The 23,510-nt window shown below is 50.8% G+C and overlaps 1 protein-coding gene across 1 annotated transcript; it reads left to right on the top strand.

Annotated features, from left to right (window-relative positions):
- The first annotated feature begins 6,414 nt into the window (after positions 1–6,414).
- CLEC2L (C-type lectin domain family 2 member L) lies at positions 6,415–22,926 on the top strand. Its single transcript, XM_005899767.3, has 5 exons — positions 6,415–6,738; positions 17,106–17,180; positions 19,481–19,647; positions 20,578–20,678; positions 22,243–22,926. The coding sequence occupies exons 1-5, from the start codon at positions 6,549–6,551 to the stop codon at positions 22,352–22,354; spliced, it is 645 nt and encodes a 214-aa protein (XP_005899829.2). The 5' UTR covers positions 6,415–6,548; the 3' UTR covers positions 22,355–22,926.
- Positions 22,927–23,510: the final 584 nt, after the last annotated feature.

Below are 23,510 nucleotides of genomic sequence, written 5' to 3'. Positions count from 1 at the left end.
GAGCCCTCCCTCTCCACCCTGAACTTTTAATTACATGTGCCAATGGATTCCTTTTTTGCCTAAGCAAATTGGGCAGGGCTTTCTGCAGTTCACCCTAGGAAGAGTCTTGCTATAGAAACTGGCATCAAGAATGAGGAATGGCAAGACTTCCTGGTGGTCCAGCGGTTAAGAATCTGCCTTGCAGTGCAGGGGACATGGGTTTGATCCCTGGTTGGGGACCTGAGATCCCACGTGCCTTGGGGCAACTAAGCCCGTGCACCACAACTACTGAAGCCTGCATGACCTGGAGCCCACACGCCACAAGGAAAAGGTCCCACATGACTCAACAGAGATCCTGAGTGCTGCATCTAAGACTCAATGCGGCCAAATAAATAAATGAGGGATGGCAAGGGACCCCAGCATGCTGAATCAGCCCAGTCAAAGAAGGTGGAGATCCTTCTCTTGGTAGCAAGTTGGCCATTCTTATCACATAGTAATGAAGCAACTAATTAAATTGTGGCCATTCAGACTAAGGGCACTGTTCTACTTACATGAGGTGCCTAGACTAGTCAAATTCAGAAGGAGAGAGAGTAGAGCAGTGGTTGCCAGTGGCTGGGGGAGCTGGAAACAGAAAGTGGTTGTTTGCTGGATACCGAGTTTCAGTTTTGCAGGATGGAGGGAGCTCAGGAGATGGATGGTGGTGATGGCTGCACAAAACGTGAACGTACTGAGAGCCACTGAAAAATGGTTAAGATGGTAAATATTACTTTGCATGTATTTTAGTTAAAATAAAACATACACGGATGGAAAGAAACACAGCTCTATTAGGAGAAGCCCCTTTTTGCCTGGGACCTGCAAGCCAGTATGGCTGAGAGTCTGGTCAAATTCTATTGGAAAAGCTGAATTTTCTGCAACAAGCTGAGGGCGCTGCAAGTACAGGCTGAGAGGCAGAAAACAGCCAGAAGAAGGTTGAGACTAAGGAGGCTAGTCACACGACCCGACACTTTGGTGTCTCTTGTATGGTTCACATCTATGAGCTCATAACTCCTAACAACCCACTGGAGTAGATGCTGATTTTCAGATAAGGAAAATAAAAGCAGGAGGAAGTTAAGCAAGGAAATCCTGATGAGGTAAAGCACGGAGTCCTGGCTATGACCTGGGCAGTCAGTGGTTTCTACTCCATGGCACTTGGGAAGAACAGCCTGGAAGCCCCTGGAATCCCAACTGGATTGTGTTGTCAGAGAAACCAGCGCTGGCTCACGAAGCCTCTGCCCCAGGGCAATCTCCAGGTCCTGCTGCACCAGCCTGTGACCCGAGGTGCAGAAAAGCCCCAGCGTGGGGATGTGACGGCTGCCCTGTGCCCCCTCTCCTTCACTCTCACATGCTTCAATTTCCATGGACTCTCCTCTTACCCGAGAACAGTCTATGGAGAAGTTTTGGAAAACCGCTGGCCATACAAAATTATTCAGTGCTTCCAAGATTCATTCACCACAGTCCTCTTTTTATTTATTTATTTTTTTTTGGTGGGGATGATATTAAGTTTTTCTTTAATTTTTAAACTTTTTATTTTGTATTGGAGGCTTCCCAGGTCGTTCTTGTGGTAAAAGAATGTGTTTGCCAATACAGGAGACATAAGAGCCACAGGTTTGATCCCTGGGTGGGAAAGATTCCCTGGAGAAGGGCATGGCAACCCACTCCAGTATTCTTGCCTGGAGAATTCCCAGGGAGAGAAGCCTGGAGGGCTACAGTCCAAGGGATCTCAAAGAAGTAGACACAACTGAAGCGACTTAGCACACGCATAGCTGATTAACAATGGACATCAAAGGGACTCAGCCATACATAGACATGTATCCCTTCTCCCCCCAACTCCCCTCCCATCCAGGCTGCCATATAATGTTGAGCGGGACCTGCTCAACTCCATTGAGCGGAGTTTCCTATGCTATACAGTAGGTCTTTGTTGGTTATCCATTTAAAATATAGCAGTGTGTACATGTCGACCCCAAGCTCCCTAACTATCCCTTTCTCCTATAGTGTAAAGAAACACTATTACAGCTGTCTTTTTAAATTTTTTATTTATTTATGTGGCTATGCCGAATCTTAGTGACAGCATGCAGGATCTTCCATCTTTGTTGCCACAGTGGAATCTTTAGTTGTGGCATGCGAACTCTTAGTTGCAGCACGTACTATTTAATTCCCTGACCAGGGATGGAACCTGGGTCCCCTGCATTGGGAGCACGGAGTCTTAGCCACTGGACCCCTAGGGAAGTCCCTCACCACACCCTCTTTTGTTGTGCACAAGTCCAGGAACTGACACTCATTTCCTTGTTTCATGTGTCTCACAGTTGACTCTGGGATTGGAAAATCTCCTGACTGAAGTCTTTTGGCTATGCTCATTACTTCTGCTTGAACAATCTGCTTGTGTGCGCTACTTGGGGTCCTAAGCTTAGCCTGTGTATTAGGGTTACGTTGAGGATGAGAAAAAGTCAGAGTCATCATCTGGCCTGATTGAAACTGGCAGAGGACAAATCACATCACTGGGGACCCAGGACAAAGAAAGACAGGACAGGGGAGTGGAGACTTATTTCAGCAGATGAGCCATGCTCTGGAGAGAAACACAGGACAACTTGACAGGGGGTGCTTTGCCCCAGTGGAGAGGAACCTCAACAGATAATGTCTCTTCTGTGCTACAAAAAGGACAATGACTTCCCTGGTGGCTTAGAGGGTAAAGAAGCTGCCTGCAATGAGGGAGACCCGGGTTCAATCCCTGGGTCGGGAAGATCCCCTGGAGAAGGAAATGGCAACCCACTCCAGTATCCTTGCCTGGAGAATCCCATGGACAGAGGAGCCTTGTGGGCTACAGTCCATAGAGTTGCAAAGAGTTGGACATGACTGAGCGACTAACACTAACTAACTGACTTCCTGAACTCAAGAAAGAAGGACCTTGAATACCCCATGATTCCAAGCAGCATTATGAGTCATATGGCAAGACTCACATGGACTTGACAATGAGAATTTGATTGTTGACAGCCAAGAATGGACTCGTGAAGGAGATGATGCCAAAATAAGTCATGTGACAAAATATATTCTACTACCAGGCTTTAGTTTCTCCTTGTGTTGGCTTCACAATTTTTTACTTTATTAACTTATGGACAATAAAGTGAATTATTTATGTTTGTTATTATAAATGATCTATTCCTATTCCTCTTATTGCCAAGAGCAAAGACCTTCTTGGTATCCCACGGTAATATGCAGTCTGCTTGCAGATCTCAGGTGATGCCATTGACTTATGGGGAGAAGGTAGTGTGATTTCTCAAGCCCAATCCAAAGGAATAAGAGGAAAAACCTATAACCAGTATATAGGTTCAGCCTTCATCTGTATGGAAATGCCTTTCCTAATATCCTCCCAGTTCAACACCTGCTCAGCCATAAGGACCCCCACACCCTATGCTCACATAATAAGCAGTGAGGAAGTTTCCTTCCAGATGACGGAGACAGGCCAGTAAAGGAAGCCCTTGCCTATTAGGAGACAATTGCTCTCATGGGTCTCATCCAGTGACCATTTTTCCTAGGGGTTTGTGATGTCTTGTGTTATATGGGGTCCCTGACATCAAGTATGAGATGGCTGGATGGCATCACTGACTTGATGGATGTGAGTCTGAGTGAACTCAGGGAGTTGGTGATGGACAGGGAGGCCTGGCGTGCTGCGATTTGTGGGGTCGCGAAGAGTCGGACACGACTGAGCGACTGAACTGAACTGAACTGACATCAAGTATATCCTTAAATCAGAGACTGTCAACTGGTACCTCAGAGGCTGAATCAATCCTGTAGATGTGTGTGTGTGTGTGTGTGTTGTTATTTTTTTGGCTTGTACAAGTTTTCTATTAAAATATGAATTGTTTGCCAGAACTAGAAATGATGAAGTTTCATATAACCACTCATATTTCCAACTCCTGTGGAAAATACCCAAACGCTGGGAAGTGCTGATAACAGTGGAGTGGTGTTCCCACTTGGCCATGACCTGCTGACCTGAGTGAGGGGGTCCTCCACAGTCCCCCACTGATAGGATTTACTCCCTCTTTCCTTCAGATGTCTGCCCCTGGGCATTTGGGTTCACAATTCTGTGCCCTCCTGGTCTAGCAAACACCATAGCAGACACCATCATTCCAGAACAACTCTGCACGTGAGGACACGGGTGCAACATACATCACACTCTAACAGCTAGCAGAAAAATAACCTGTTCTAATGACATTTATTTGGCAGCATCAGGTCTTAGTTGCAGCATCCGGGATCTTTTGTGTGGCCCACAGGTTTGTCTAGTTGCACACGCAGGCTTAATTTCCCTGTGGCATGTGAGATCTTAGTTCCCGGACCAGGGATCAAACCCATGTTCCCTGCATTAGAAGGCAGTTCTTAACCACTGGGCAACCAGGGAAGACCCTATTCTAGTGAAATTTTTGTTTGACAGTTTACGTATTTCCTGTGCCTATTCAGTTGCTCCAGTCATGTCCGATTCTTTGTGACCCTATGGACTGTAGCCCGCCAGACTCCTCTGTCCATGGGATTCTCCAGGCAAGGATATTGGAGTGGGTTGCCATGACTCCTCTAGGGGATCTTCCCGACACAGGAATCAAACCCTCGTCTCCTGTGTCTCCTGCATTGCAGGCAGATTCTCTATCCACTGAACCTGATTGTAAGCAATTCACCAGGCTTTGTATGTCCTTGCCTTAAGAATTTTGGTGGGGCAGAGAGCACAGCAGCTTGAAAATGAAGCTGATTTATACTAAGAACCTAAGGTCACTGATGAGATGATGGGGTGTCCTGGAGAGTGACCTTGGAGAAGTGGTGGAGTGAGGAGGGTGGGCCCCAGCCCAGGAAGGGCAGAGAAGTCTGGAGGCTCCTTCAGGGCAGCAGGGCCACCACAGCTCCATGAGAGCCTATGGAGGGGCCACATGGCCCAGTGGCCTGGAGAGGCAGCTCTGGCCCCAGCACCCCAGGGCTAGCAAAGACTCCACATCTCATGAAAGCCAGGAAGCAGAGTCTGCTCAGCTCAGAGGACAGGTGTCAGCCAGGATGTCCCTTGTAAGCTTTGGGGATTCTGATACAACCTTGAAAGGACAGCAGCTCTCAAAACAGAACGAGATGAAAAGGAATGAAGGACTGACACGTGCTACAACCCAGATGCTGCTCAAAAACAGGCTAAGTACAAAGAAGCTAGGCACCAAAGGCCACATAGTGTATGACTCCACTGATGCAAAATATCCAGAACACGCAATCTCACAGAGACAGAAAGCAGCTAGCAGTTGCCAGGGGCTGGGGGAGAGGGGGATGAGGCGTAACTGCTTGATGGGTACCAGATTTCTTTCTAGGATGGTGAACACATTCTGGAATTAGGTAGTGATGATGGCTGTGCAACGTTGAGGGAGACTGTTAGGAGGCTGGGGTTGCAATCAGACAAGAGGTGAAATGGACTTGTGTTTGGTGAGTGGCTGCAGGAAGAGAGAAGGATGGACAGATGGAGCCACTGAAAGGGAGAATTCATAGGAGTTGTTGGTACCTTACTGGATTTGGTGGAGGAGAGAGCAGGAGGGCTGAGAATGAGGGATCATAGACTCAGGAAACAGATGTGGGATGGGGCCTGGAGAAGGACATGGCAGCCTCCGCATGGAGCCTGAGGTGACCTGGGGTCAACCACAGAAAGAGCCCGGCCCGAGTGAAGACCATCCAGGAAGCCCTGGCCCCAGAATAGAACAGTGGCCTAACACGCGCCTGCACGGTGCTGCCTTCAGCATCGCTCTTGACCTCTCTAACTCCCCGTTCTCAACCTAAACTGAGGATGTTGTCAGTTAAGTTTTGTAAAAAAAAAAACTCCTGGCACGTATTAGAGGCTCAGTCAACTTTAAGTGAATCGGAAATGCTGTTCCACGCGTCCCCTCGGCCCTCGGCTCTCTCGTGCTCACCGATTCCGTCGTTTCTCTCATCTGCCAAGAGTCTGGGCCACGTCCCAGCCCTCACCCTACTGCTCTGGCTCCAGGGTGGCCCGGAGGAAAGCCCCTCATCTTCCTTGAGCCTCGCTGCGTCGGCCGCGGTAACTTGATTCCCGTTTTAATAGAAACTGGCAGGTGGACTGGGAGCCAGGACTCCGGGCTCCCGGCGCCGCGGTCCCCGCTCCGCAGCATCTGGACTCCTGCCGAGGGGGCGGGAGGCCGGCGGCCCCAGGCGGTGGGGCCGTTCGCGCTCCCGGCGCCTCCTCCCTCGCTCCCTGCCCCCGCCCTGCCCGGGTCCCCGCGCCTCCCCGCGCTCCTCCCCCGCGCCTCGGTTCTGCGCTGAGGTTGCGGCTCCGCCGGGCAGGCGCGCGGGGACTCAGGCGGCGGCGGCGGCGGCGGCGGCCACCGGGTGCAGCGGGTCCGGAGCGGGGAGCCGGGCTCAGCCCCGGCCTGCACGAGCCGCGGCCCTCGCCCACCGAGGCCGGCCTGGGGGGCCCGCAGGGCGCGCGGAGCGCCGAGTGCGCGTGGGGCTGGGCCCCGCACCCCGGCACAGGAGCGCGGGCGCGGCGCGGCGGAGCGCGGGGCATGGAGCCGGCCCGGGAGCCCCCCGCGCGCACCCGGCCGCCGCCGCCTCCCGCCGTTCGCCCTGCGCCAGCCCCTGCCGCCCCCAGGCCGCGCTCGCCCGCCGAGGCGGAGGGCCGCGGTCCAGAGGGGCTGCTGCGGCGATCGGGGTCGGGCTACGAGGGCAGCACCAGCTGGAAAGCGGCCTTGGAGGGTAAGCGGTGAGCGGGACGCGAGAGGCGGGACAAGAGTCACCTTGGCCGATCTCCCGTGGGGAGGGCGGGGAGGGCAGTGAGGGCGACTCTGGACCCCCGAGGATGGATGTCAGGGCATCGGATGCCACACTGCGGGGCAGTGGGGAGGAGGTAACTGGGGACCACCTATCTCTGCAGCTAACTCACACTCTGACCTTGGGAGTAGGTTTCTCGCGCTGAGCTTCAATTTCCTCATGAGTGAAGGGGGCGGTTACTGTCCCGCACTCACCTGGGAAGCATTGAGAGAGTGGCTTGACCCTCCAGCAGTGAAAACGCCCTGGGCAAAGCTCAAAAGCTGTAGACCCCAGTCGCGGTGCTAATGCCCTGTGAGAAGGGGTTGGCTGGGAGGTGGGGGTGAACGCCTGGAGGTAATGGACTGGAGAACCTGCAGGGGTCCCACCTACCTCTTTCAGTCGGAGGGGCTCAGGAGGTGACCCCTGACTGGCCAAGGGGGGCGGTTACCAAAGTGGAAAAGAGAGTTTAAGTTCATGAGTTCTCCCAGTCCGCTTGGGTGGCCACTGGTGGTGTGTGGTGTGGGAGGTGTGGCCAGAAGGCTGGTCCTTTGGAAGTTTCTTGGTAAACTTGACACCCAGAGTCCCAAGGCGGAGGACCTGGACAGCATCAGCTAAGGGAAGCCCTTAGCTGGATTACCCAGCCATTAGGGAAGGAATATCAGGATAGGAGGACTTCCTGGAGTAGGTGACCTCATAGATATATGGAAAGAGAAGGAGTGACATGTTCAGGGGTCAAATAGTGAGAGGTAGCCTGTCCCTTGTGGGGAACTGACCTTCAAAGTACAGGATCGGGGAGGGGTGAGAAGAGAGGAGTCCGGAGGACCCAGATTGTGAACGGCGACCCAGGCCTTGCCAGAGTTTGGACTTTGTCTGAGGCAACTACTGAGAGATTTAAAGCATAGAATGAAAATGAAGCGGGTTTCATTTTCCAAGCGAGTTTAACCTTGGAAAAGTGATGGTGGCCCAGAGGGGTCAGACCAAGGCTAGGTCAGCGAGGAAGGTGGAGCTGTGGTCGGAGGAGGGACATAGCCAGTGGCAGCCAGGGCAGGGGCCTGGCCGAGGAGGGAGAGATGGGGCAGCCGTGTCTGCATTTGGCCCAAAGGTGGGTGGACCAGGAGACATGGATGGCCTGAGGGCGGGGTGGGGAAGTGCAGACTTGGGGGAAAGCTGGACACCTGGGTGGTGATTTGGGACAAAGGAGGCAAAGATGTTGGAACTTGGAGAAGAAGAACTTTTGCAGAGAGGCTTCGGGCTGAGAAGGGCTGAGCCCTCTTCTCAGGATAAAGGTGGACAGACCCCTCTCTTTGACGTGCGTCTCCAGGCACATTGTTAGATTTGCATGTGACACCCTGCTTCCCTCCCACCCAAGTTATTTCTTGGTTGCTCACGCCTCTTATCTGTATTCTCCACTCATTCATTTGTAAGCATTTCTCCAGCATCTGCCCCAACCTAGCTCTAACCCCCAGGGGTTAGGGCCATTTCAGAGGTGGTGTGGCCTCTTTCAACACCTCTGGCTTGCCACCTCCTGTCTTATTCCTCATCCTGACCTTGGCCCCGTCTGCTTCCTACTCCCAGGGGTGACTGGGCCAACCACCTGCAAGTTAGGCTGAAGAAGAGGCTGCACGCCCGGCAGGAAATGGTCCAGGGGGTCAGGACACTGGGTCTTCCGGGCCACCCTGTGGTCCGTGTTTACCTGTGGCCCAGCCTCATCTCACCTGTCCGGGCATGGCTCCCTACCTCGCCTGACTCTGGGTCTCGGGGCAGCTCTGGTCCCTTGCCCTTGTTCACATGGTCCATCAGAAACAGGCCCACTCTGATGCCTGTGGACCTTGGGGGCTCAGCCTCCGGGGCCTATGGGCCTTTCCCATTGTTTTAGCACGTGGAGTCTGTGTCCTTGCCAGGGGCCTCCCCTCTGCCAGTCCCCTGAGCATCTCCTGGGTGTTCCCTGGGTGCCGCATCTCCCGTGGGGAGAGGGGAGCTCTCAAACCAGGATGGTGCTCTCCAAGGTCCTGCCCTGTGCTGGCCGCCACACCTCCCCACCCCAACTCATTCATTCTTCCTCACCTCCCACACACACTCCTGGAGGGCCCACTGTCCTGGCGCACCTCTCGGCACAGGGAACATCCCTGTGCTTGAAGAGATCGTGGGGCAGGGGCCGAGGCAGCCTGTTGAGGGGCAGAGAGAACGAATTCTGGGGTTGGCCAAGCCTGAGCCAGATCCTTTCACTGCCAGTGTGCTGGCAGGTTTTCAAACTTGTCCGAGTCTCAGTTTTCCCACCTGCTAAGCTAGAGAAGGATTTCTGCCTCTCAGGGCTACACAGACAGAGGTGCTGGGGTGTAGGGTGTGTGCAGGTGACCCCTTTCCCCAGTCCCTAGAGCCCGGTGGGGGAACCCAGGCAAAGTGTGTGACTGTCTGCTCAACCAAAATCCTTTGACTGCTGGTCTGCCTACTGAGTCCACAGCCCACCCTGAACTGTGTGCATGCTAAGTCCGACTCTTTGCAACTCCACGGACTGTAGCCCGCCTAGCTCCTCTGTCCATGGGATTCTCCAGGCAAGAATACCGGCGTGGGTTGCCATGCCCTCCTCCAGGGGATCTTTCCGACCTAGGGATTTAACCCAAGTCTCCCACATTGCAGGCGGATTCTATACCATCTGAGCCACCAGGGAAGTCTAAGAATACTGAAATGGATTGCCATGCCCTTCTCCAGGGGATTTTCCTGACCCAAGGATCAAACTGGGGCCCACCTAATAAGCCCATGATGAAACCCTCGTTATGGAATGAGTGGTCTGCCATGTCTGTGGACCAAGAGATCAATTTTGCAGCCCTTGCTTAGCCAAGCATCTGTTTTGAGACTTCTTCTTTTGGCTGAGCTGCAGGGTATGTGGGATCTTAATTCCCTGACCAGCTATTGAACCCTCACCCCCTGCGTTGGAAGTGCAGAGTCCTAACTACTGGACAGCCAGGGAAGTCCTTGTCTTGAGACTTCTTGATTTGACCAAGCTGAGCCCTCAGGGGAGCTGTGCTCCTTTATTACCACGTGCTGAATATTTATCAAACCCCTACTGTGTGCCAGCCCCGTGCTGGGGCTTTCCTATAACCGTCACATTTAACCCTCATGTCTGCCCTTCCACGGGCTGGGTAAGTGTCGTGTGTATTTTATACAAGAGGAAACTGAGACTCAGAGAGGCTCAGTGTCTTGCCCAAGGACACACATCGCTCTGTCACAGGTGAAACCCCATTGGGTTTGCCACGAGGCCCTCTGATGTGAGAGCTCTTACCCTGTCCTGACCTGACCAAGGGCATGGGGCTCGGTGAGGCTAATTGGAGAGAAGTTATGCTTGTGACGCACGCAGCTCTCCTCCGTGTGCTCCTCAGATGACCCTGCTGCCTCCAGCAGATATTTTTTTCCTCTTCACAGGTTAAGTGACGTGGAAAACATCTTAAATCTAAAGCTGAGATTAGAGCCCAGGTCTTTAAGACTTTCCTTTGATGAACAGTTAGCTTTATAAATAGGAAGCCAAACAGAAATTCTTCCAATTGAGTCCTCTCCCTGTGGCTATTAACCTTTCCTTCCACCCTCAGCCTTGGGGGACAGGTTGCAAAAGTGATCCAAAGCTGCCATCTGGGTGCTGGAAAGACTGGAGGTGATTGGAGATGGGAATATTTCTGGCACTGGGGGTGCGGGGGTGATGAAAAGCAGCCTGGGGGGTACAAGAGGGGGGCCACAGATGATTCTGCAAATCTCAGGCTATAGATTTTTCAGTGCTCACCAATTCTGAATTTTTAATGTTGAAAGTTTCTTGATTAGGCATAAACCCACAACTTCCTGCTCAAAACCACACACACGCATTTAGCAAAGCCTCTTAAAAATTTAAAAATTACCAAACTCTACATTTGAGAGTTTTTGACTGTCAACTTAGGGACGTCAGCTATGAGTCTCTTTTGTGCTGTGATATGAACGTTGTCGGGATTTGTCTGGGCTTGGAAGCCAAATTTTTTTCAGTTGTTCTTTCTAACATTAGGCTAAATCATATGCATTTATAACGTAAATAAACTGCACCCTCAAACTCCATTTAATAAAGGCCAGTGCATACAAGGAAGGATTGCTGAGTTAGACATTTGTTCTGGCTTGAATTGTATCCCCCTAAAAGATGTGTTGAAATTGTAACTCCACAGTTCCTCAGATTATGACCTTATTTGGAAATATGGTCACTGCAGGTGTAATTAGTTCAGATGAGGGCATACAGGAGTAGAGTGGGCTTCTAACCCAATGTGACTGGTGTCCTAAGAGATGGTCACATGAAGACAGACACACAGGGAGAAGGATGTGACAATGGAGGCAGAGGCTGGAGTGATGCAACTGCAAGCCCAGGAGGGCCGGAGATCACCAGTAAACCAGGAGAAATGAGGACAAAGCCAGGAAGAATTTGCCTACAGGTCTCAGAGGGAGCATGGCTTGCTGACACCTTGACTGTGGACTTCTAGGCTTCAGAGCTATGAGATGACACATTTCTGGTGTTTTAAGCCACCTAGTTTGTGATGGTTTGTTATGTTGACCTAGGAAACTAATACCACATTGTTTGGGGTTGTCCAGCTCCAAGGCCACCCTCGGGAGTGAACGAACTGTCAGATCCTGTAGCGTGTCTTCTGTCTGTCCACAGCACAGTGTCCAGGGCAGTTATCCCGTGAAAGACGAGGAGAGTCCTCCATTCTGGTGATGCTGGAGGTGCGGGCACAGACTCCGCTTTCTCTGAGAGCAGGTGTATATACACATGGTCAAGGGCATTGTCATTCAGGGCAACTAGATTCTCTGTGCGTTTCCAGCCCCAGTTGGTGCTCTGTAACATGCCAGGCGATGACTGCGCCCTGTTAGAGGGAACCCAAAGGTGAGGAAAGTACAACCCTTACCCCAAAGGACCAACTCAATGGACATGAACTTGGGCAAGCTCCAGGAGATGGTGAGGGACAGGGAAGCCTGGCGTACTACAGTCCACGGGGTCGCAAAGAGTCGGACACGACTGGAGGACTGAACAACTGCCCAGAAGGAGCCTGTGGGCCAATAACCATCATGATGGTAGTTGTTGACACTGAAGGAGAGCTTACCGTGCCAGGCACTGCTCTAAGCACAATTTGTTGAATTCTCATAAAATTCTAAGAGGCAGATACTATAATGACTTTGTCTTAAAGACAAGGAAAATGAAATAGAAGCTAAGTAACTTTGCCACAAGAAAGTGGCAGAGCTGGGATGTGAACCCAGGTGAAGTGGTTTACAATGCGGACTGAGAGGTGTTTATGGAAGGAAAAAGAAGGATTCACACAGCGTACTTGCCATGGGCGCCACCATGCAGCTCAACGGCATCAACCTTACAACACGCAGCCCCTGGGGACGGCAGAGCTGACCCAGATGGGGTTCAGCCCTCTGCTCTTAACGGGCCTGGGGCCACCCGCCTCTGGATCCTGCTTAGTTGTCAGTACAAACCATGCCCATAGCAAGGACTCCCGAATGTCTGTTGGACTTGCAAATAAAGACGGCAGACTAAACACATGCATTTTTCTTTCCCTTCTGAAACTCACTAATACAATAGTAAAAGGTTTTTATTTTTTTCCTTTTATTTGGGAGGGGGTCACTGAAGCATGTAGGATCTTAGGTCCCTGACCAGGGATCGAACCCATGCCCCCTGCAGTGGAAGCACAGAGTCTTAACCACTGGACCGCCAGGGAAGTCCCAATAAAGGGACTTTCAAGTAAAGATGGCAGACTGAAGACATGCATTTTTCTTTCCCTTAAAAATCCAATAAAGGGATTTTTTAAAAAGACCACAAGAATAATAAGAACAGGAGAGAAAACAATAGCAACACAGTTGGGAGCTAGGGATCAATGATGATGATCAATGATGATCAGTGATCAATAACTGACACTGACTTCCCTGGGCTTAGAAAGTTCAGGAAGCAGAGGAGCACGCAGGACCCCACACTGGTCAGCACAGCAGTGAGTGAAGAGGGAGCTGATGTTAGGAGGGCTGGGTGAACCCTTGTTAGGAAGACTTCAGGTCCCCAATCCTCTTCCCACTCTGTGAGCCTCTCCCCAGCCCTCTGCCCTGGGGAGAGAGGACATCCAGACACGAGAACATTTGAGAGCAAACGAGGCAGCATCTGCGGCTTGAGGGCTGAAGACGGCCTCCTCACCTCTTGTCCCAGCCAAGACTACATCCTCCAGGAGTGAAAACAGAGGGACAGCCCCCAGGGACGCTGACCCAAAAGGAGAAACCCAAGAAGGTCCACAAACAGAGAGCTGGACTTCCCTGGTGGCCCAGTGGCTAAGACCCAGTGCTCCCAAGGCAGGGGGCCCAGGTTCAATTCCTGGTCAGGGAACTAAGATCCCACAGTCAAATAAATAAATATTAAAAAAAAAATAATAAAATCAAGTGTTAAAGAGAGAGCCTTGAGGACTGACCCAGCCAGGTCACTCTGCTGTGACCTCCACAGTTAATAAGCTCCTCTCACGGTCTCAGAGGCGCCAATACAGTCTTATTCCTCCTGCCTTAATCATGAACAAATAACCAAGGATCTTGAGATGTATGAGGAAAGTCCCTGACATGGAAGCTAGAGATTAAAACACATGAATGGGGGGGTGGGGGAAGCAGTTTGGAAAAAACAGCGATTATATAGACTAAACTTTCTGCCCACCTCTCCCCCAACCCTCCTGCTTCCCCCACAAAATATCAACTAAAAAACTGTCAGTATTATTCAGAGAGAGAAGAGAAAATTTCGCATCATTAAAGAACAGGATGTTTTAAGAGGGAGTATTCAGGGAACAGCAGCAACAAATCCCCCAAAACCTTGCAAGTTAAAAATAATCGTAAAAATAAAAGATTCAGTAGAGAGTGGGAAGGTAAAGTTTAAAAAAATCTTCAGGAAATAGAGCAACAGGCAAAGTGGATATGAGGGCTTCCGCTGTCTGCTCTGGTGCCATGTCCTCTTCTTGTAAGGGCATTAACCCCACCATGGGAGCCCTGACCAAGAACAGATCTGCTGGTAACCTTGATCCTGCACTCGCCAGCCTCCAGAACTGGGGGAGAGATGTGTTGCTTCAGCCATCTAGTCTGGGGATTTTGTTAGCCTGTGAAGACTAAGACAGAAGTGGAGTAGAATTCCTGATTTTGCCTCATCAGCTTAAAGGAGCTTTGGAATTGAAATCAGGATGAGCACACAGAAGTGTAGGCAAAGGGAAATAATTACTTACAGGGAAACAAGAAGTTGTGTAGAAATAATACGCTGCATAGCTTGCTGGGAGCAGCATTTACATTGTCGTAAGAAAAGAACACTCAACTTCCCTGGTGGTCCAGTGGTTACGATTCCTCACTTCCACTGCAGGGGGCGCAGGTTTTATCCCTGGTCAGGAGAGCTAAGATCCCACAAGCTGTGTGGCATGGCCAAAAAAAAAAAAAAAAACCACAAAAAACCTCACCAAATTATCAGTCCAACCCAAACTATGATGTTGAGAGGGTAAGTAGTATGTGAGTGGTCAGGGTGGGACAATAATGCAGAGAATTAAATCTTCCTCATTGTTGTGGAACGTCAATAAGTAATGTCTTAAATAGAAAAGTTGAGCAGTATTGACTTCTTGACACAAAGCTTTTAGAGATTTGGAGGTAAATACCGAAAGAATTTGCTGAAGGAATTGGAAGTAGTTGCCTCTATGGAAGGGGCGATGTTGTTTGGTTGTGTAGTGAAGCCTGGTAGAATTTCTTGACTTTGGATCTGTTGCTTTGCAGATCCTTGATAAAGGACCAGGTTTCTTTTCCCAATCTGTTGTGAAGTACCATACAGATGAATTACTAGAAACAGTATCAGGCACTTGGATGTCACAGGAATGCTGAATTGCTGTAGACGTTTCTACTAATAGATACTTCCTCTTGACTTTGGTACTTAGTTCATACGGGTGGACAACCCAGTGGTGGGCTGTGGAGGTGGTTCTTTCATCTATGCACATATATAATATAAAACAATTTTAAAGGACTTAAAAACAAAAAGGAAGTTCTCATCTACTGGTGGCTCAGCTGGTAAAGAATCCGCCTGCAATGTGGGAGACCTGGGTTTGATCACTGAGTTGGGAAGATCCCCTGGAGAAGGGACCAGCTACCCACTCCAGTATTCTGGCCTGGAGAATTCTACGGACAGAGGAGGCTGGCAGACTACAGTCCATAGGGTCGCACAGAGTCTGACACGACTGAGTGACTTTCACTTTTCACATCTACTAGGATGGCTATAACAAACAAAACTGGAAGCTAACAAGTGTTGGTGAGGAGATGGAGAAAGTAGAACACGTGGTGTCAGCATCTCTGGTAGGATGCAAAATGGTGTTGCAGCTGTGGAAAGCAGTTTGGTGTGTCCTCAAAAAGTTAAATGTAGAATTATCATATGATCCAGCAATTCTACTCCTAGGTATATACCCCAAAGAGTTGAAAATAGGGACTCAAACAGATCTTTGTTGGCCAATGTTCACAGCAGGATGATTCATAATAACTAAAAGATGGAAACAGTCCATCTAACTGTCTGTCAATGTATGGATGGATAAACAAAATGTATGTAATCATACAATGGAATATTATTCAGCCACAAAAAGGAATGAAATTTTGATACGTGCTACAATATGGATGAACACTGAAAACAATATGTTAAGCAAAAGAAGTCAGACCCCAAAAGACAGATATGATTTCATTTACATGAGGTACTTAGGATAGGTGAATATTAGAGTCAGAAAGTGAATGAGAGATTAGCAGGGGCTGGAGAGGGTTGGGAATGAGGCGTTAATGCTTGATCAGTACAGAGTTTCTGTTTGGGATGATGAAAAAGTTTTACAAGTAGATCATGGGGATCAATGCACAACTTTGTGAATGCAATTAACACCATGCATCGCACCCTTGAGCATAGTTAAAAAGGCAACTTTTATGTTATGTGTATTTTATCACAATTAATAAAACTTTCAAAGACCCTGTGTCTAAAGTCTATAAGCGTTCTTTCATTAAATATCAAATTAAATGCCATTTGCAGCAACACGGATGGATCTAGAGATCGTCATACTGAGTGAAATAAAGTCAGACAGAGAAGTACAAATATTGTATGATATCGTTTATATGTGGAATCTGAAAAAACAGAAGAATACAAATGAATTTTTTTACGAAACAGAAACAGACTCATAGATTTAGGGAAGGAACTTATAGTTACCAGTGGGAAGGATTGAGGGGAGGGATGGTAAGGGAGTTTGGGATTGACATGTACACACTGCTATACTTAAAATAACCAACAAGACCTACTGCATTGCACAGGGAACTCTGTTCAATATTATGTAACAACCTAAATGGGAAAAGAATTTGAAAAAGAACAGATATATACATATATAAAATGAATCACTTTGCTGTATACACCTGAAACTAACACATCATTGTTAATCAATTACACTCCAATATAAAATAGAGAGTTAAAAAATTGCTGTGCAGGATTCCACTGAATGAATGCCCAACATTTTATCCATTCTCCCTTTGACAAATATTTAGCTTCTTTCCATTTTCGCACTGTTATGAATAAACCTGCTATGAGCATTTAAAAAATCAAATTAAAATTTGGAGTGAGAACAATAAATAAATAACAATTTAAAGGGAGAAGCCAGAGGATCAGGAAAGCCTTCCTGAAGAAGATGGAGGGTGTGGGGCAGAATTTCAAGAGACAGCAGTGGAAGAGGAGCACTTTGGGAGCAAAGATCCAGCCACAGGGCTAAGAGAGCGAGCTGGGTATTTCAAGGAGTCTGTCTGGCTGACATTAGGGGTGAGGCAGAGAAGCAGCAGGAGATGAGAGACAGCCACAGAAAGAGTTCAAGTGCGTAGCCTTGAGGGAGGGTTTTTAAGCAGAAGTATCACAGAATCAGACAAACCTGTGCTTGAGAATGGCAATTCAGACTTCAGCACCAGGATGGCCTGGACCAGAGGTCTCCAACCTCCAGCCTGTGGACTGGTACCTCCTATCAGATCAGCATTGGCATTAAATTAGAAATAAAGTGCACAATACATGTAATGCACTTGAATCATCCCCAAATCATCCCTCTCCCTCATGGAACCCCTCATGGTCCATGGAAAGATTGTCTTCCACAAAACCAGTCCTTGGTGCCAAAAAGGTTGGGGGCCACTTCCCTGGAGGGCTTGTTCAAACACAGAGTGCTGGGCTCAGCCCCAGTTTCTCAGTGTCAGGACTTGGGGTTGGCAGTGGGAATGGGTGGTAGGGATGGGCCATAATCAATCCCTTTCTCTCTCCTCAGATACCACCACGCGTCTCCTGCTGGGGGCCATCGCAGTGCTTCTGTTCGCCATCCTGGTGGTGATGAGCATCTTGGGTGAGCATGGATGTCAGAGCATTTGTAATTCATTTCCTACACACCTTTCAAAAGCATGTCTAATTAGGTCAAGAAAGGTTCCAGACATATCGTCAACTTTGTGGGGGTCAAAGTAAATAGGAAATAGAGTGTTGGCTCTAGATGACATTTTAGCCTAAAATAATATGTTCACACATCGATTATATTCATCCCCTTAACTAAGCCATGCAGCGAAAGTGGAGACGTTACTTAGGTACCATTACAAAAATGCTTCAAGAACGCTGAACAAACTTGGTGTGCGTTAGGCGGGCAGTGCTTCATGAAAGAGACAGTTTGGGGTTAAGGGCCTTAAAGATCTCATTCACTCACTCAACAAACAGTTATTGATCCTAGCTGTGTGTTAGGCCCTGGGCTAAGTGCTGGAGATATATATATTTTTTTAAAGTGTAGTATGACATCAACTCCCTTGTCCAGTGATAGGGTATTGCCTGGAGGTCTCCCATGTGGTAAACTCTGAAGAATGAATAGTTTCCTGGAGACCAGGAGGAACACAGACCAGGGCATTCTGAGAAGGAGAGTCCAGGGAAACACCAGTGGCAGGCAGGACTGAAAGGGTTGAAGGAGGAATAAAAAAGAGGAAACTGCTACAAGTAAGGCAGGCCAGGCTATATGACCTGGGGCTTTGCTGCTTGTAATGGATTCAAGCCAAAGTGATTTCAGGACCTCTGTCTTTAATCTTTGAGAAGCATCCCAAGACCTCAAAATGGGAGGAAAATCCACGGATAATATCAGTTCTATTCAACCCGCACTTGCAAGGCATGCAGGCTAAGCAGGGCACTGTGGGTGTTTAGAAAAGAAGGTGGTGACCACCAGCTTGGATCCACCTAGACTAATTGCTACAAATTAAACTGTTCTACTGCTGTGTTGGGAGGCCAGGGCAATGTGTAAACAGAGCATATTGTGATTGGAGGAAAGCACAGCAGTCTTCGGACATCCTCATGGAAAAGCATGGCCTATACTTCTAGGTGAGCCTGCAGCTCACTGAGCAGGAATGCCCAAGTGCCCATTAATTAATTAATTGGTGTTGGCATAGGGGTAGCTCCCTTGGGTGCTTGAGTACCATGGGCCTGTTCTTGACTCTGTCCTGGTCTACATTTTAATCAACCTTCTTATATGAGAACAAATGAAAAAAATATGCTTATGGAATTTGTAGGCAATACAACCCAAAGGGGGATGTTCCACAGGCCAGGTGAAAAAGAAATCGAGATTAAAATTCATCCTTAAAAACTCAAATGAGCCAACGTGAATGAAGCGACTGTGTAAGAAATAAACACAAGACCCTGCATTTAGATTTAAATGTGATTTACACGTGTTCTGGGCAGGGGGGCCTGGTTTGGAAGGAGATCATAGGAAAATAGTTGAAGAGTATGGCTGAATTCCTTTTGGCAAGGAGGCCCTTAGAGAATTGCATGGAAGCTCCGGGCTTCCTTCCCAGAAAAGTGCACCTATGCACATACCCACAGATTCTCCTCATTGGAGAGTCTGCAGACTGGAAAATCCACGGCAGCCGGTAGGGGTATGGCGATCACTGCTGGGTGGCAGAGCACAGCTGATGTATCGCAGCCTGTGCTGGTGGCAGCGTTTTAGGGGTGATGTGGGCGCATCACAGTGAGGCAGGCAGGATGGAGAAGGTCTGGAGAGCATCCCCTCCAAGGGATTGTGGAAGAAACGGTGTCTGTTCAGTTCTGGAAGAGGGGGATGTGGGTCCTTCCTCAAGGAGAAGGCAGAGCAGGTCTGTCCGGGTCACTCCAGAGGCAGATCCTGGGTCCGCGGTGCTAGGTCACAATGGGAAGGCAGGTTGAGACTCAGCATTGAAAAGGAATTTCCAGCGCTTCCTCAGCGTAGCCGATGAGGGTGTGGCCAATGAGAGCGGGTGGGAGTGGGGGTCAGAGGTGGGGGGGGCTGCAGGTGGGAGTGGGGGGTTATGGAGCCCATGGAGTCTGGCATGGTTCCCACCCTGGCTGAAGAGAGAGGATGGTCACCAGGTTCAAGTCCGAGTTTCTAGGATTCCACGGCCTCCAGGAGCTCAGAGAGAGAGGAGAACATAACCTGCTATAATACTTCCCCTCACAGGGGTGTCCCTGCCAAATTGCTCTTCCTAGTTCATGTAGTCCTCAGCCTCCGACCTGCCAGGCACTGTGACAGGCCCTCCCCTGAGATGAATGACTGATGGTCACCAAAGACAGGGGAAGTGGGATTTTGGGGGGCCAGGCAGAGGCTCTCCGTGCTGGCAGCTACTGAGTCCCTCCTTTTCCCTGCAGCCTCCAAGGGCTGCATCAAGTGCGAAGCGCCCTGCCCGGAGGACTGGCTGCTGTACGGAAGAAAATGCTACTTCTTCTCGGAGGAACCAAGAGACTGGAACACGGGCCGGCAGTATTGCCACAGCCACGAAGCGGCACTTGCTGTGATCCAGAGTCAGAAAGAGCTGGTGCGTGCGGGGCGGGGCCTGGGCGTGTCGGGGAAAGGGGCGGGGCCACCCGGGACAGCCACGCCCAAGGACATGGTGCCCCTGTGACCTGTTTCCAGACGGGTGGGGTGTGCACGTGGGCTCCACAAGTGGAATCTGAGCAGCTCCACGAGGGGCTCTTGTTCTCACTGCTCTTGTCAAGGCCAGCTGCGTCCATTCCAAGGCTGGTTTGCTGAGCTCAACACAGTTAAGTGTAAGCATTACAAATTATACAGGCACTTGTGAAATGTGAGGGCTTCCTTGGTGGCTCAGACAGTAAAGAACCCGCCTGCTATGCAGGAGACCTGGGCTCAATCCCTGGGTTGGAAGGATCCCCTGGAGGAGGGCATGGCAACCCACTCCAGTATATCAAATTGGCATCTTCAACTAGTCCATGTCAGGATCTGAGGTCCCACCTAACACCCCAAACAGTTATATCACTAGAAATATGAATGTAACACAATGAACAGGTCTCTTGGCCATTTTTGGATTTTGTAGGCAACAGTTCGTGCAATTCAAAATCTAAAATCACTTCTGTTTGTCTCTGATACACAGTCTAATAGCCTCTTTCTGCAGAGAAAGGCCCAGGACAGCCAGTCCCAGATAATCCATCAAGCAATCCCAGGCTTCCTGAAAATCAGGAATGTTGGCATGCTGGGTCCCCAAGCTAAGAGACAAACCCTGTTCCAGGGTTCCTGCCCCATTGGCACATCCCCAGAGTCCAGGTACCTTGAAGGCCATTGCAGTGCATCTGTAAACCCAGCTCCTCAGTCTTGGGGTGCAGTGAGGTGTCTCCTTCACGGTGTCCACACATCTTGAGAGCCAGTCTTCCAAGTTGAGGTTCATCTGTGGATGTTTGAGCAGTCAGGAGGCCACACCTGACTCTGCGGTTTCCCTCTTTCCTTGGTGCAGGAATTCATGTTCAAGTTCACACGGAGGGAGCCCTGGATTGGCCTGCGCAGAGTGGGGGACGAATTCCACTGGGTCAACGGGGACCCATTTGACCCGGACACGTGAGCTGAGGCTTCATCTCCTGGCCACCGAGCTTAAACCGGGGAAGACCTAGCCTCCCAGACGAACCCCCTGAGGGAGAACTTGGTTTTGTGTTAGCTAGAGCCACTCACCTGTAGGGTCAGGAGTGAGGGACAGAGACCTGGGCGTGGGAATGGCTTTACTGTTCCCTCCCCAGTAAAGTCCAGCCTGGTTTGGTGGTCCTGTCCCATGTAGGCATCAGAGCTTCCTGCTGCTGGAAGGGGCCCAGGCTCTTTCCATCTTGTGACTCCCTCATCCCTCTGCACAGCTCAGTGTGGCTCAGAGAAAGGGGAGGACATCCCAGGACAGCCCTCTGCATTGGGCAGAACTTAGCCATATGGCCCCACCTGACAGTGAGAGAGGGGAGGAGCTGGGACTTCTCTGCTGGGCAGTCACATGCTACCTGAACAGTTTTACTATGGAGAAAGGGGATCTGAACTATGGGTCCCAGGAGGGTCCTCTTAGAGAAAACACCTTGAGGGTGTTGGTGGTGTGTGCCAGGATGGTATTATTTGTGTGGCCCACGTGGTGTGGCAGCGAGCATCTGATTTGTGTGGTGCATGTGTAGGGTGATGGTGGCAGCAGAGAGGGGGGCACTTTAGGCTTAGGGAGACACAGGTCAGCACACACAGGGGCGTAATAACCTCAGCCTCTGATCTAGACCCTAAGGCTGGAGGACTAGGCCCGAGGAGCTGGGTGCGGGCACAGCTGCTGACCTGATGTGACCCTCGGGCCACGAAGACTTCCCTGTTCCTGTGTCTCCCTGTCTCCTGCACTCTTCATTCGGTGCCTCTCTCTGTCCTCACTGCCCCTTCCTTTTTTCTCCTTTTTCCTTGTCCTGTCTTCATCCCCAATCTGTTCTCAGAGCTGCTGAGAAAGTCTTACCTTGCTGCTGCCCCTGCCTCTCCCCTTCTGGAAGCTTCTTGCTCCCAGAACCCGGGGAGCCCTGGAGGCTGGGACCCCAGGATGTTGACCACCCAGCAACCAGCAGGCCTTGGGGCCACGCTTCTCTGACCACTCTGACGTGGTTCTGGCCTCCCCACTCCCTCTTGGGGTCCTTCTGATGCCCTCTGAGACCCCTGTTCTGACCTTGGTGGTGGGAGGCTCAGGTCAGGGTGACCAAATGAGTTTAAGAAGAAATGTTGAGATTCAAAAGGGATGATTTTAGGCAGGGAAAAACCCCTGTGCTATTAATAGCTGTAAGAGGTGCAGGCAGGGTGCCGTGGGGAGGTGGGGTCAGGGGAGGCTTGTCCTAGATAGGCTCCCAGTCTCCTGGCATGAGTGAGCTGAGCCTGGCAGGATGGGGAAGCCGGATGGGGAGTGTAGGGTGCGTCCAGGACACGTCTGTGGGCGTCACCAGGGCGATTGGAGCTGTGGACAGAGTTGGGAGATGGTGGGAGCCACACTAGCAAGGTCTATGGGGCGGACTGTCCCAGAGCAGGGCAGCTCCAGAGGGAAGGATGAGTCACAGGGCCTCCGGGGCTGCCCAGCGATGGGTGGCATCTGCCAGCGGTGAGTGCCTGGTCTCGTCTCTCCCGGCCACAGGTTCCCCATTGCGGGCCCTGGGGAGTGCGTCTTCGTGGAGCCCACCAGGCTGGTGTCGACAGACTGCCTGATGACCCGGCCCTGGGTGTGCAGCAAGATGGCCTACACGTGAGGTGGGTCACGCCAGAGGCCACCCTGCAACCAGGCTCCGAGACCTGCTGGCCCGGGGCCCCACTCCAAGGCAAAGCAGCGAGGAGGATGCTCTCTGCCCCTGGGTGCTCTTCCCCAACCCCTGAGTCCTGGTCCCTGGTCTCCTTGGCCCCAGGCAGGTCCTGTGGCTCAGCAGTCAACTCCCACGAGCTCAGTAGTACAGTAGGCACCTGTCCTCAGACACACACGCACACCAACGCACTTGCTTATGCACACATGTGCACACAGCGCCCGCTCAAGTTCACAGTCTACCCTTAGTCAGCCCAACAGGTCTCTCCCTGGCCCCACCCTGGAGCATTTCTTCCTCTGGAGGCCCCGGTGCTCTGAGGAAGGCTGGGGGCTGACAGTCTGCCATACTGTCTGCACACACGGACCCCCCTCCCCAGGCATCTCTCTTCTGGCACCTGGGGAGGCAGGAAGGGCAGCCCCCTCACCTGGCCCCTGCATCCACCTCTCTGGCCTTGCCCGGAGTCTCAGGCAGGCCCCTGCTGTGTCCGTGGTGCTGCTCTGTTGGCCACCGGTGGAATAAAGAGATGACTGGCGTCCAGAGAAGTCGGCTGCTGTTTGTTCCATGGTCGTGGATTGGGGGAGGGGCCATGGCTCGGGAGGACTGTCTAGGGAGGGACCACCAAGAGGCACCTGTGTGGCCGGAGACACATGTAGGAACCAAGGCCAAAAACACGCTCAGTGGCCTCAGGGCACTGTTTAATGTTGCCAGGCCACTGTGTTATTCTTAGATGTCTGAGGGGTGTGCTCCATCTGGCGGCGTCATTACTATTCGACTCAACATGACAAACATTTATTCACACCTATCATGTGCCAGACACCACACCAGGCAGGGGGATCAGCAGCTGTATCCCCCAAGTGAGCACACAGGGAGTAGAGGGGCCAGCTTGGGAAGCACCAGAACATTCTGGGACATGGCCGGGGGATGGCTTATTCTGCCTTAGGAGAGGATGGAGTGAAGAAGGCGGAAGGATGAGAGGAGATCATGTGCATGTTGGGCTGGTTAAGAGTTTGTGCAGGTCCAAGGGCCCCTTCCTGTTCTCCCTTGGTCTGTGGGGAAGGAAGGGGGGATGGGGCAGAGGCTGGCAGTTCCCCTGGGCCTGCAGCGGCTG

The sequence above is a fragment of the Bos mutus genome, chromosome 4 (genome assembly GCF_027580195.1).
Source record: "Bos mutus isolate GX-2022 chromosome 4, NWIPB_WYAK_1.1, whole genome shotgun sequence".
In the NCBI taxonomy this organism is placed as follows: Eukaryota; Metazoa; Chordata; class Mammalia; order Artiodactyla; family Bovidae; genus Bos; species Bos mutus.
Note: the sequence above shows the minus strand (reverse complement) of the source record. Positions and strands in the feature narration are given on the sequence as shown.

Bases quoted from the DNA above. Each gene is read 5' to 3' on its own strand.
- CLEC2L (XM_005899767.3), top strand. From the start codon at position 6,549: ATGGAGCCGGCCCGGGAGCCCCCCGCGCGCACCCGGCCGCCGCCGCCT. The intron at 17,181-19,480 runs GTGAGCATGGAT...TTTTCCCTGCAG, and splicing joins GGTGGTGATGAGCATCTTGG to CCTCCAAGGGCTGCATCAAG. The intron at 20,679-22,242 runs GTGAGCTGAGGC...TCCCGGCCACAG, and splicing joins GACCCATTTGACCCGGACAC to GTTCCCCATTGCGGGCCCTG.